General features: G+C 36.0%; 1 protein-coding gene across 11 annotated transcripts in view; it reads left to right on the top strand.

Moving 5' to 3' along the window:
* The window catches only part of LOC106663075 (supervillin-like), a 107462-nt gene that overhangs the window by 56433 nt on the left and 37680 nt on the right, over positions 1–13349 (top strand). For 10 of the 11 annotated variants that reach the window (XM_014387631.2, XM_024228266.1, XM_024228263.1 and 7 more), the window contains 3 exons: positions 2678–2776; positions 3020–3169; positions 7301–7544. In XM_014387631.2, the coding sequence (XP_014243117.1) occupies positions 2678–2776; positions 3020–3169; positions 7301–7544 (493 nt within the window). The remainder of the gene's footprint in view (positions 1–2677; positions 2777–3019; positions 3170–7300; positions 7545–13349) is intronic. The other variant, XM_024228267.1, reaches the window with a different exon arrangement.

The following is a 13349-nucleotide window of genomic DNA, read 5'->3' as shown; positions in this document are numbered from 1 at the left end:
ATGAATATAGATCATATTTGTCAATCGTATCAATTATTTTAGTGAAATTTTAAAAGTTTTACAATTAAATAAATGTTATTGCCTGGAATACGCAACTATTTCTGATCAGGAAATGAAACAGTAGAGGTTGTGGGTCGTGGCTTGATTAACTGGCTTTCCAGCTGCCGAAGTCAGAAATAGTGGACGTTATTGTTTTTTAAAACTGTGAATTTTTATAATTTGGCAAAATCAATTTAAGAGTTGAGGAAGGGTTGAATTTAGACCAAAAACAAAATAATCTATTAATGTTAATAGATTTCGTTTTTTTGAAAGAGAAAAATATATTATATTGAAGGTCCTTTATTGTTTAAAAATAGAAAACAGAAAAGGCAATTTTCAAACTCAAATCCAAATCGTTCATTAAAACTCATTTGTTTTTAACTTTATTTCTTTTTAAATTTAAAACCAAAAATAAAATGTTTTCATCGGAGAGCAAAACACAAACATAAAAAAATCAGTATTAGAATCATGGATCATGATTAAAAATAGGCCAGTGTGAATTCATCCGACTACAAAAATAGACATAGCAGTCTACACGGTTTTTCCACGGAGTAAGGGGACAATTGAGCCCGAATGGGTCAGCTCTGTTGTCGTACGTTATTTTCCATTTCTAAACAGTTAACTCAGTAAGTGTGCGCTTCATTATTATTATTATTATTATATTTTTCCCCTTGTCCATTTTCTATCGAATTCAGCCGGTTTACACCCGTTAAGAACGTATATGGAATTGGATGGAGCTTGCTAGAGTCCTCAAATATAATGTATCCAATATGATGAATATTTTTAACTGTTATTTTTTATACAAAATAATTTAGATTATATTGAATTTTATAAGAGTGAGAACCTGTGAAATTAAATACTTCCAAACTATATTTTCATATTTAAACTTGGGGGAAGTGTGGCCCAAACCGTGTGTAACGTCAGTACAGTTTGGGGGAAGGGAAGCATTAGCGAATGCACCATACGTTGATGGTTTCAGAAATTTTGATCTCAAAGATAGGAAAGTTCACGGTAGGCCTTTCATTGTGGATAAAGACGAACTGAAAACGTTGATTGAAAAAAATTCACATAAGCCGACACGAGAAATTGCAGAAGAGCTTAGTGTTGACTACTCAACTGTTGTTCGCCATCTTGGTAAAATAAAGAAACTTGAAAAGTGGGTATTGCACAAACTAACAGAAGCCCAAATAAATCGACACTTCGAAATGTTACGCACCAAAACATCCATTTCTTGATTGAATCATCACATGCAATGAGAAATGGAGTCTGTACGATAACTGGAGGTGTAGAGGTCAGTGATTGGAAAGGATGAACGCCAAAACACTTCCCGAAACCAAATCTTCACCCAAAAAAGTTTGGTGATGTACTGCTGGCGTTGTTCATTAATAATTTCCTGAATTATTGTGGAACTATCACAGGAGGGGAATCTTGCCAAGAAATCGACAAAATGCATGGTAAACTGCAACGTCTTTGCCCAGCATTAGTAAAATATAAGAGGCTGATTCTTCTTTACGATAATGCCAAACACAATGCCAATGCAGAAACTTAACTTAGAATATGAAACCTTAACCCAAACTCAATGTTTACCTGACCTCTCATCTACAGACTTCCATTTTTTTAGGCATTTTGATCACTTCTTGAGGGTAAACATTTTTAGAGAATGCAATGAAGCCAAAAAACCCTTCCAAGACTTTATTGTGAGTCAAAATAAAGAGTTTTATGTCAGCGGAATAAAAGCGCTTATTACACATTAGCAAAGATCTACAGATTGTGAGGGAAAATACTTCAATTAAATTTTCTTTATTTTATAAAAATTAAAAATAGTTTTGACTGCCTTTTCAAAACATGCATTATTTTTGCACCAGTCCAATACTTTAGCTTATAACAAAAATTAAATTAGTTGCTCTCAATATCCTAATGCATGGTACAATATGTAAACTTCCTGTATACTTAGGTGTTAGTGAAAATTGAACAAATTATATAATAATATACATCAATAGAAAGAGTAGAAAGGCTCTTTTTATTATTCTCTGTTCTGATATAAAGAACTCTTTGCTTTTTAAAAAGTATATTACATGACTTTCAAGCATGTATGCGCAACTTTCGGCATTTCACCATCTTTAGTGTGTCCGTCAATCCACCAAGGGCAAAAAAAAGATAATGGACACGCTTACACCCCGAGCCCTCACGACGTTATAAATGAGGCACAGAAACCACCCAGGCCCATCTCTGAAAATGGGGAAACGCCAAAACGTGTCTGGCAGACCAACCCAGCAAAAATGGGCATGAAATTACAGGTTCATATCAATTTCATGATTTAATGAAACATTACATGCGTATAGTTTCGTCCCATTACCCTGATACATCGGTTATTGCAAACAACTTCTGATATGTTTTTTTATATCAAAGTTGGTTGAATGACATGGGCAGTTATGTCATGAATGAGACCGTGTGTTTTGTTAAATTAATTTAATTAAATTTGTGTGCGTATAAGAGTTGTGTGCATGTCACGATAAACGCTTTACACATACCTTAAAAACGCTTATTTTATGATTTTATTTTTTGAAAGGCTACAATTAATTATACATGAATGCATTGCAGGAAGTAAAATAGTTTTATAAATGTTGTTTTCTTCTAGGGCCTAGAAGTCGGGGGAAGATCGATGGAGGACGATTCAGCACCCAGCCTGTGACATTTGATGAAGTTGAACAAGCGAAGAGGAACAATGATCCTGATTGTAAGTAATCATTTTTATATTGTTAAAAAAAATCACTTGCATTAAATTCTATATAAACAGCATTGTATTGGAGATGTTGATGCACTTTTGCACAATTAAATTTATTCAAAAATATAAAAAAAGAAAATTAAAAAAAAATTGGAAGCATGTACATTTTTTTACAAATTATATTTGCAATTGTATATTATTATTCAGCAATATATTGCATGTTTTTTGACTGGCATGTCTTGGTGATGGTCTCAGGTGACGAGGACCCCTCGAGGCTCACATTGGCAGAGAGGGTGGCGCTTTTCAGCAAGAGGGGAGAAGACGGCGGGGCGCAGAAGGCGGCGCAGCCACTGCCGCCTGCCATGCCGAAACGGCTCATCAGCCATTCAATGTCCGGTGTCCTAGGTCTATATTTTGCACATTTGTCTTCTTAGATTTTAAGGCATGAGTGTGCGAATCAAAGTTGTTAAAATCAGCATTTTCCAAAATTGATTTTAATCAAGCTTTATTTGCTTCTTTTTTTTTTTTTAATAATATTAAATTTATTCTTGTTCACTGAGTTAGACCTTGGTGAATAGTTTTTCCTAAATTAAACTAGTTCAAACTTTTTTCTTTTTTTAAATCCAGCTAATATTCTTATAAAACTCTATTTGAAAATATTTATTTGTTTAACTAATCTACGGAAAAGCTGATTTTTTTCAACATTCTGAATGCATGTGTGCATTTTTCAACAAAACAATATACCCACTCTTTCTCCTAATGATTATCATAAAAATCGGCATGCTGGAAATGGTTAGAGATGTTAAGGATGTATATGAATGATGGTGAAGAATCATTGGCAATAGTGAGGATAGTATGATTAGGAATGGTTGGAAAAAGTGGGAAATAGTTGGAGATAGTTACGAATGTCAAGAGACGGTTGGAGTTGGTTAAATGACTTGTGGAGGTAGGAATGGTAAGTGACGGTCGGAATCGGTTAAGGATATTGACTTACGGCTAATGTCGATTGAGATGGGTTATAAAAAGTTAGCTCAGTTCTGTAATGGTCTAAAATAGTTAGCAATGATAAAGCGAGCCCTCAAGATTAAAAAAAAAAAGCCTGGACAGAGCAGAATGATCGTAAACAACCAAAACTTTCAGTTTTTCACCAACAAACCTCAAGCAGGATGTAAACATTTAAGAATTTAAAAAATTGGCGACACCAAAGGTTTTTGGGTTTTTAAGAAAACTGCATAAGAAATTGTACTGGAGATTTTTAAGGACTGACGACTATAATGATGGAAGACTTTTACTAAAAAGATTGTGGAATAAAATAGGAAGTCGAAATGGGAAGTTTGAGGCATGGATGATCGAAGCCATGGTAGCTCAAGTAGGTGGACCAGCGAGGTTCAAATCCCGCCTGTGGGACAAATTTTTCATTTAAAAAAAATTGTGTATTATTAATTGAGTAAAAAGATTGTTTTATTGTTATGGCAAAAACTTTTTTGCAATTAGGAAGGTAGTGAAAAAGGTGATTTTCATGTAATAATTTTCATTATCCACATTTTCATTATTCAAATCATCTGTCCTTATTTCATCATATGGCATAATCCCCCCCATGACGTTTCAACCTTTAATTGGGTCATCTTCAGGGCCTGGGTAAATTATAAAACATACGTTGATTGGAAAAAATACAATTTAAGATGTAAATATAAATTTTGAGATAATAATATAAAAATTTATAGATAATATAAAAATTGAGTGCATAGGGTATGTTAACACTCATTTACATATCTAGGTGTACCATTTAGTTGTGTTTAGGGAAGTTGTAGGGAAGTTCAACTCAGCAGTGAAAAATTCATTTAATAAAAGCTTGAGAGCACTTGGGAAGTCTAGAGACGTCTTAATAAAGGGTAGATCGCCTTCATTAGAAACGAAAAAGAGACTGTTTGATTCTATTGTTAGTAATTAAATAATTAGTAAGGTATTTTAAGCAACTTTACCATTTGCCTAGAAATACTCCTAGTCACTATGTGAGGATTGAGCTTGAACTTGAGCCCATTACCATGCAGTTGCTTAAAAGAATTTTAAATTTGTGGATAAAAGTATTGAGCACGGAAAATGGTTCACTTTTGAAAGGTCCTTTCATGTCTTCCGTAAGGCTAATTCATCAGCATGTGATTTAGAAGTAAATTATAGGGACTGGTTTTATCAATTGCAAAAGTTACTCATTGGTATAGGTTGTAACAAGATGTGCCTTTACGACCCTGAACATCTAAAACGCGAAAAAGAATTTTGCGGGGTGGAAAAATAATCTCTACTCAATAGACATAGAAAAGGTGCTAAACTCACAATTTAACCCTTTTTATAGAAAAATCAGCTCTTTGTACAAATGTGAAAATTATTTACAACTAAACTTGTCAATAAATAAACAAAGGTTACTTATACAACTAAGGCTGTCTAGTGCTAAGGAAATCAATTTTTTTGTAAATGGGCTCAAATATGTAATCGACACACAATCAATGTGCTCTTTGTGTAAATTGTTGGAAGAGGAAAACTTGGAACATATATTTTTAAATTGTCCAATTTACCAACCACAAAGATCCTTTTATTTAAAGAAGTACATAGATACATGTAACAATTTACAAAAACTTGAGTTCTTGCTAAAATTTGAAGCAAGAAACCAGGCAATTGATGTGTTCAATTTTGTTTATGAAGCACTTAAATTGAGAGCTTTTATTGTAAATGAATGATGTTTCATTGTTGTGTCGTGTAATTATTGATTTCAAGTTAAGTGCCATGTAATTATTATTATAGTTCCTTTTGTAAATAGTGTCAGGTTAATTTAAGTTGGAAGATATCTTTAATGATGTATATATCTTTATTTTACCATTTGGCTCCCCTCTGTAATAGCTACTGCTGAAATACAGTATTTATCTATCTATAAATTTTGAGCCAAGTATTTCGCACTCACATAAAATGTGTTTTTATTCTTGTATAGAATATTGAAATATAAAATTAAGCTTTTTCCGAAGGGCTTGGTTGAGATTTTTTTGTATTTTTATTTATTTTTTAAAATTTTTTTTATGAGTTAAATATTCATGATCATGGCTCAGCTCTTGAGGAATGGCATTTTTTTTCTGCCCGTGACCTTCATTCGTCATCATAATCATGAGGTTGCACAGGGTGTAATTTGGCAAGTGTGGTTACTCGAATATTCACGGCCGGCCAGACTGCCGGTATGCACCAGGCATGCTCTAATATACGCCAATCTTTTTTCATTGTGCAAAAATGAGAATAGCACTCGAATACTCGTCCCGTCAATTAAGTTTGGTCATATCCGTTCATATCGGTCTGCGTTAGTTTCTTGCCGTCATCACTGTGGGATTTTTTTGTATAAATTGAAAGTTATATTATACCATTCATCCTTCACCATGTCTAACCATCTCCATCATCTTTTACCATTCTCAACCATCTCCAGCTGTCCTTAACTAGCCCCAACTATCACAAATCATCTCCAACAATTCCTGACCCTGTTAGCCATAATGAAACATCAATAACCATTTCAAACTATCTGCTACCATTCCTAACCATCTCCAGCTGTCCTTAACTAGCCCCAACTATCACAAATCATCTCCAACAATTCCTGACCACGTTAGCCATATCCAAACATCACTTACCATCTCAAACTATCTGCTATCATTCCTAACCATCTCCAGCTGTCCTTGACTAGCTCCAACTATCACAAATCATCTCCAACAATTCCTGGCCATGATAGCCATATTGAAACATCAATAACCATCTCAAACTATCTGCTATCATTCCTAACCATCTCCAGTCTCTAACCATCTCAAACTATCTGCTACCATTCCTAACTATCTCCTGCTGTCCTTAACTAGCCCCAACTATCACAAATCATCTCCAACAATTCCTGACCATGTTAGCCATATTGAAACATCACTTACCATCTCAAACTATCTGCTACCATTCCTAACCATCTCCAGCTGTCCTTAACTAGCCCCAACTATCACAAATCATCCCTACCATCTCTGATATTGTAATGTGCGAATAACAATAAGCGAAAATACCAAAGCAAGTATGAAAGTATGAGACTAAGCGGTTAGAAATGACCATACTATGCTTTTTCTGTGGAATGTTTTTATTTATTTATTGGGTGAGTGATGATTTTTGCACGGTTGAAAATGGAGATCTACTATCTCTTGGAGCATTCTGGATTCCAGATGACATAAAGCTCTTGCAGTATATTCTCTTAATTAGTGCAAAGATAAATAATAATATATAAATAAAATAGATAAATAATAAATATATAAATAGTGTTCAGTTTTAACAAATAAGTCAGTCATTTGTATTAGGATTTGCTTGTTAGCTTTCGCCTTGGGTGACAATAGAATATATTCAATGTCCAGCATGTATTTTTAAAAGCACAATCTCTTGCATACGATTTGAAGACAGCATAAATCGATGTTTTTCAGCCTACTCCCTCCCCCATGTAAAACTTTTTCTTTCATAATAACAATGTTTGTTCTGTTGCTTTAGTCGAAGGTTTGATGAAAAACCTGGCCCACAAGGATTCAGGCACGAAACGCCTAGACCTGCGCCCATGCCAGGACGCGGACACCGAGGAGTCGGCCACCTCGTCTGACACCGACCTCGACGAGGACGAAGGCAAAGAAAACAGGGACGTGGTCCGGGGAATCCTGAGAAAGAGGAAGGAGGACATGTCCAGCGAAGAGGCGTCGTCGGGCGGCAAGGAAATCCTGGAGATGCTCAACAACAACCAGTGAGTACCTGGCCAATTTGAATTTTTATCTATAACTACTTAAAAATCAGATGACCAGACAAACTTGTGCTTCTGCCTTGTTGAACTACATAAATCAAATCAATAATTTTTACATAGGGAATTAACAAAATCATAAAATTTTTAATTTCAAACGGGATCATCCTCCATTTTCCCTTGATTTTATCAAATTAGATTTATCTTGAAGATTGTTTAAGAATTAAGGAAGTTACGCATTTTTAAAGTTTTATTCTTAAAATTCCACGATTATTTGAAACAAAATAATCAATAGAAATCTAATAAGATTTGTTTTATAGGATTGGGAAAGAGAATTATAAGTTATAAAATTAGATTTATCGTGAAGAAAAAAATTGTAAACAGTTGAGAATTAACGAAGTTATGCATTTTTAAAGTTTTATTCCTAAAATGCCACGATTATTTGAAACAAAATAATCAATAGAAATCTAATAAAAATTTTATAGGATTGGGAAAGAGAGTAATAATAAATAAAAAATACTATTTTGATAATACCCTTGTGTAAAATTACAGATTTACTTATTTACGCAGAACATGATTATTTATTCAATCTCTATGTGAAAAATTAAGGTAGATTAGTGGTTACCATGCAAAATTGTATTGTAGGTATTTTTGATTTTGAGAAAAATGGGTGTGACATTATTTTCAGGCACTCCTATATGTTTTTTCTTTAAGATTTGTGGTTAAGGACTGGTTAGGAAGTGCTGTTAAAAACCTTTTACATATTTGGCTTTATGTATGTTCTACATCAAGCCAAGTTTATATTTTTTGCAATTTAAATTTAAAAAATTTAATAATTATAACAACGACAAAAGTTTAATATAAAAAATCGAAACCAAGGGACCTTTTTTTGGCAGACAGGCAAAAGATACCCGCAGAGAAAACTTGTGTCCACTTTCTCCTGAGAATCGTCTGCTGATCGTAATTTATTTTCTGGATAAATGCTTTTTTTTCTTAAAAAGTTTGAACCAATTATTTGCTTTCTCTTTTGAGAAATTAATGGAATATCGATTTCCCCTTTCTGTGCCATTTCCCTCGGGCATGTGTCGCACAAAAACAATATTTTGAGATTTTTTGAAATCATTGATTTGGCCACGAGGAAACGGTAAAAAGCATGAGGTTTTCAATTACAGATCATTACATGACCAGATACTTCCGAGGACACCAGAAGCCCAAGCCATTGTGTTTTGTTCCTTGGTATCAGGGTGAAGGACTAACATTAGACAAAAAAAATTGGAATTATTATAAACGCTTTCACCTCGGAAAAGCCAATGGTGAGAGAAAAAACGATCATCCGGTATTTAAAACACACACAAACACACACACACACACACAGATACATATTTAGCAGGATTTGCCGAGGCGTTATGGAAATCCGGCTTTCTCCGCGCCCGCCCGCAGAATGACAATACTGTCCGACTTTTTTTCTCTTTCTTTTTTTTTCTTTCTTTCTCTTTTTGTCGAGGCACGGGGCCCGATTTGCTCAAAGGTGACCTTAATTTTCCCTCTCACGACATTCGACAATGATCCTGTCCGGTCTCGCCGATTCGAAGTAATTGTGTGATGGTCTGATTCTCTCCGGCGTTGTAATCTATAAGGCTAGATTAAAAGCAGATATTTAGTTCTTTGGAAATATTAGACAAATTAAGAGTTCAAATGATTCGGTTATGATTTTTGATGTGACACTGGATTGAGGAAAACTGGACTCATAAAGTTTCCAATTTCCCTTGGCAAGGGGGGGATTGGAAAAAAATTGGATTGGTGCAAAATTGATGCAGGTTTTTAAAATTGGTTTTATTTTGCGCGGGTGCTTGTCATGTAAGCAAAACTAAATCCTCAAATTTAATTTATTGAATATAATATTTAACAGTTATTTTTTGTACAAAACATTTTTGTTTATATTGAATTTGATAAGAGTGTCGACCTGCGAAATTAAATATGTCCAAACTAGATTTTAGTCAAATTTATTTGTACGAATTTAAACATGGGAAAAGTACGGCCTAACCGCGCATAACATCAATAGTTTGGGAGAAGGAAGCATTAGCGAATGCACGGTGCAGCGATGATTTCATAGATTTCGATCTTGAAGACTGGGAAGGTCGCGGTAGGTCTTCCATTGTGGACGACGACGAACTCAAAACGTTGATTGAAAAAAATTAACTAAGTCAACAAGGAAATTGCGGAATAGCTTAACTGTGCCATCTGCAGCAAAATCAGTAAAGCAAAGAAGCTCGAAAAGTGGGTACTGCACGAACTAGCCCAAGCCAAAAGAAATGGACCCTTTGAAATTTGCACTTTTCTTCTGCTGCACTGTCAAAATCATTCATTTTTCGATCGAATTATCACGTGCGATGAGAAGGGATTCTGTTCGATAATAGGAAGCGTACAGGTCAGTGGTTGGACAAGGATGAAGCGCCATAACACTTCCCGAAAACAAATCTGCATCCAAAAAAAAGTTATGGTGCCTGATTGGTGGTATACTGCTGTGATTGTTCCTGAATTAAGGTCAAACTATTCAAGGATGAAGCGCCAAAACACTTCCTGGAACCAAAACATCACCCAAAAAAAGTTTGGTGATGGACTGCTGGGGTTGTCCACCTGAATTATGGTGAAACTATCAGAGCAGATAAATATTGCCAAGAAATTGACAAAATGCACGGGAAAATCTTTGTCCAGCATCGGTAAACTGTAAGGGGCCGATTCTTCTTCACGGTAACGCCAGGTCAAATACACTGCCAACTCTGCAGAAACATAATGACTTAGGATATGAAACCTTTCCCTAAAAAAGGTTATGGTGCCTGATTGCTGGTGTACTGCTGTAGTTGCCCACTATAATTTTCTGAATTATGATGAACCTATCACAGCTGAAAAAAAAATTGCAAATAAATTGACAAAATGTACGGGAAACTGCATTTTCGCCACGAAAATAGTCCATTTTTCGATCGAAACATCACGTGCGATGAGAAATGGATTCTATACGATAACAGGAGGCATCATACAAGGATGAAGCGCCAAAACACTTACGGAAACCAAATTTGCACCCAAAAAAAAAAAATTTGGTGGTGTACTGCTGGGGTTGTCCACCTGAATTACGGTGAAACTATCAATGCAGATAAATATTGCCAAGAAATTGACAAAATGCGCGGGAAACTGCAACGTCTTCTTCACGATAACGCCAGGTCACATGTCGCAACGACGACCTTGCAGAAACTTAATGACTTAGGATATGAAACTTTACCGCACCCTCCATTCCATATTCACCCGGGCGTCGATTATCTTCGACACCGGTAATTGTTTTGTATCGTAAACACATCTACAAGTGTCAATGCAATTGCCTAGATCGTCAGTTACAAAATACCTCTTATTAAGATCGACACGAGGGACAGCTTTAGCGGTTTAGAAATTTCACAGTGAAACAAAATTCTAACGATGGGTACGAGGTAGAGGTGCGATAGAGTTGGAACTTGAGCAACGTGTGTGACCTCCAGTGATAGTTGTTCTGAAGTTGTTAAGTTTGGAGGGGAACATAACCACGACGTCAAACATACATGCTGAAATCAAAATCCGTGGAGGATGTAATTTTTCGCCCTAAAAAGATTATCCGTCAAGCATTACAAGACTGTTACAATTTCACTATGAAAGATATCAATAACCTCCGGCAGTGCCCATATCATCGAAAACGTAAGTCATTTGTCCCAGTAAGTACAAAGTGCACTGAATGTTACGAATGTTAGAAGAGAAGCAGCACACAACATTTACAGTAAAAGAAATTCAAGTTGAAACTCGTGTAAAACTTCAAGGCATCCAAAACGAACGAGTGCCATATACTACCTCATTCTTGACCATTCCTCACGACTTCAAGTTATTACTATTTTTGAATAAGACCTTTTGCACATTCGTATTTTTTTACTTTCCTTGCTCCTCATACAGAATAAATAGTACGGGTTATGACTAAATGATAAGAGTACTAGGGGGGGGGGGGATTTGCTACTCAATTGAAGGGTCGGAATAATGTGCCACTTTTAATTACGTTTGGCTCTCGGGGTCGAAATGAATGACACCGATTCACCCGACCTCTCGACTACAGACTTCACCGTTTTAGGTATTTTGATAATTTCTTGAGGGATAAAATTTTTAGAGAACGTGGTGAAGCCGAAAACGCCTTCCGAGGCTTTATTGTGAGTCGAAAAAAGATTTTTATGTCAGCGGAATAAAAGCGCTTATTACACGTTGGCAAAGATAAGATTGTGATGGAGAATATTTCGAATACAGTTTTTATTTTATAAAAATTAAAAATAGTTTTGACTACCTTTTCAAAACGTGCGTTATTTTTGCACCAGCCCAATAGAACTGCCGGGTCTTATATAAAAAGTGAGAGAATGAGGGGGATCCGGGTTTGATAGCATTATGATTTTATCTATGCAGTCCAATTGATATGCAAGAGCGGTTTGTCCGGCCTCGGCGGTTTTGTCGCAATCCCAGTTTTAGCCTTGGGACATTCTCTCCGGGATCGGAAAAATGGACCGTTGGAGGGAAACGTGAAAGGGTTGCCCAACGGGGAAAAATGAACAAGGAAACGCTAATTGGCAGCCAGGGAGGAAATCTCGAGTGTTGGAGGCGCTCCTCCGAGCGGAAAACGCGAAAATGCCGGGCTTTCTCATTTTGAAACACACAACGTCTCTCTATTAAAAAGCGGAATGCAATTGGAACATTTATTTGCGCAATATCCGCTTTTACCACGTCTAACGTAAATCTGAAACACTTTTTTGTAAATGTTGGTTCTACTCACAATTTACACATTTCAAAGAAAGCCTTTCTTTGGGACCATTAGATCGAATGCTGAAAGTAGGATAAATTACATTGCAATTACAAAAACTTTTTTTAAATTTAAATTTTTTTGTTACCTATACATGATCGTATACTATATAAATATGTACAAATGATTAATGTATCACACAGCACAACACTAGCACTAATGCCAGCACTGCACCGGTAGACCACGTGCTTTGAGGAGCCGGCCATTGCTCGCACTCAATGTGAATGATTAGGTGTCAAGGAGGTCCCGAGGCCACCGTCGGCTGAGGCAACGTGGATGGTTGTCAGGATGGAAATGTGCGTAGAGGGCTCGAGCAGATGGTTAGGATGGTTCGAAAGGAAAAAGAAGGAAGATTTGGAATCAGAACCGCATCGGTTCGTTGACAAGGAATGTTGAAGTCTTTGTGGATAGTGAGGTTAGTGACAAAGAAGGTGCTTTGACAATTTGTCTAAGGACTTTCTATTGGAAGGATTGGATGCGCTGGATATTGGATGGCTTGGCAGTACCTCACAGCTCATGCCATATGTCCATATTGGTCTTAGTAAAGTCTGTTTGCTTTGCCTTAGTTGTTAAAGTCGATTTCGGTCTTAAAGTCTTCGTAGTAGTTCAAGTCTTGTATTAAGTTGTTTTTTAAGGATTGTGTGGGGATTCCACGTTACAATTGGAATTCTGTAGACGAGAGGTCAGTTGAATATGGAGGGTGGTGTGAGGTTTCCTGGGGTTATCATAAAGAAGAATCGGCCCCTTACGGTTTACTAATGCTGGACAAATACGTTACAGTTTTCCGTGCTTTTATCACTTTCTTAGCAATATTTCCCTGCTGAGATAGTTTAGTGATAGATAATTCTGGAAATTATAGTGAACAACCCCAGAAGTACACCACCAAACTTTTTTGGTGCAGATTTGGTGTCGGGAAGTGTTTTGGCACTTCAACCTTGTCTGGTGCCTCCTGTTAT

Source organism: Cimex lectularius, unplaced genomic scaffold (assembly GCF_000648675.2).
Source record: "Cimex lectularius strain Harlan isolate CLEC.00 unplaced genomic scaffold, Clec_2.1 scaffold265, whole genome shotgun sequence".
Lineage (NCBI taxonomy): Eukaryota > Metazoa > Arthropoda > Insecta > Hemiptera > Cimicidae > Cimex > Cimex lectularius.
Note: the sequence above shows the minus strand (reverse complement) of the source record. Positions and strands in the feature narration are given on the sequence as shown.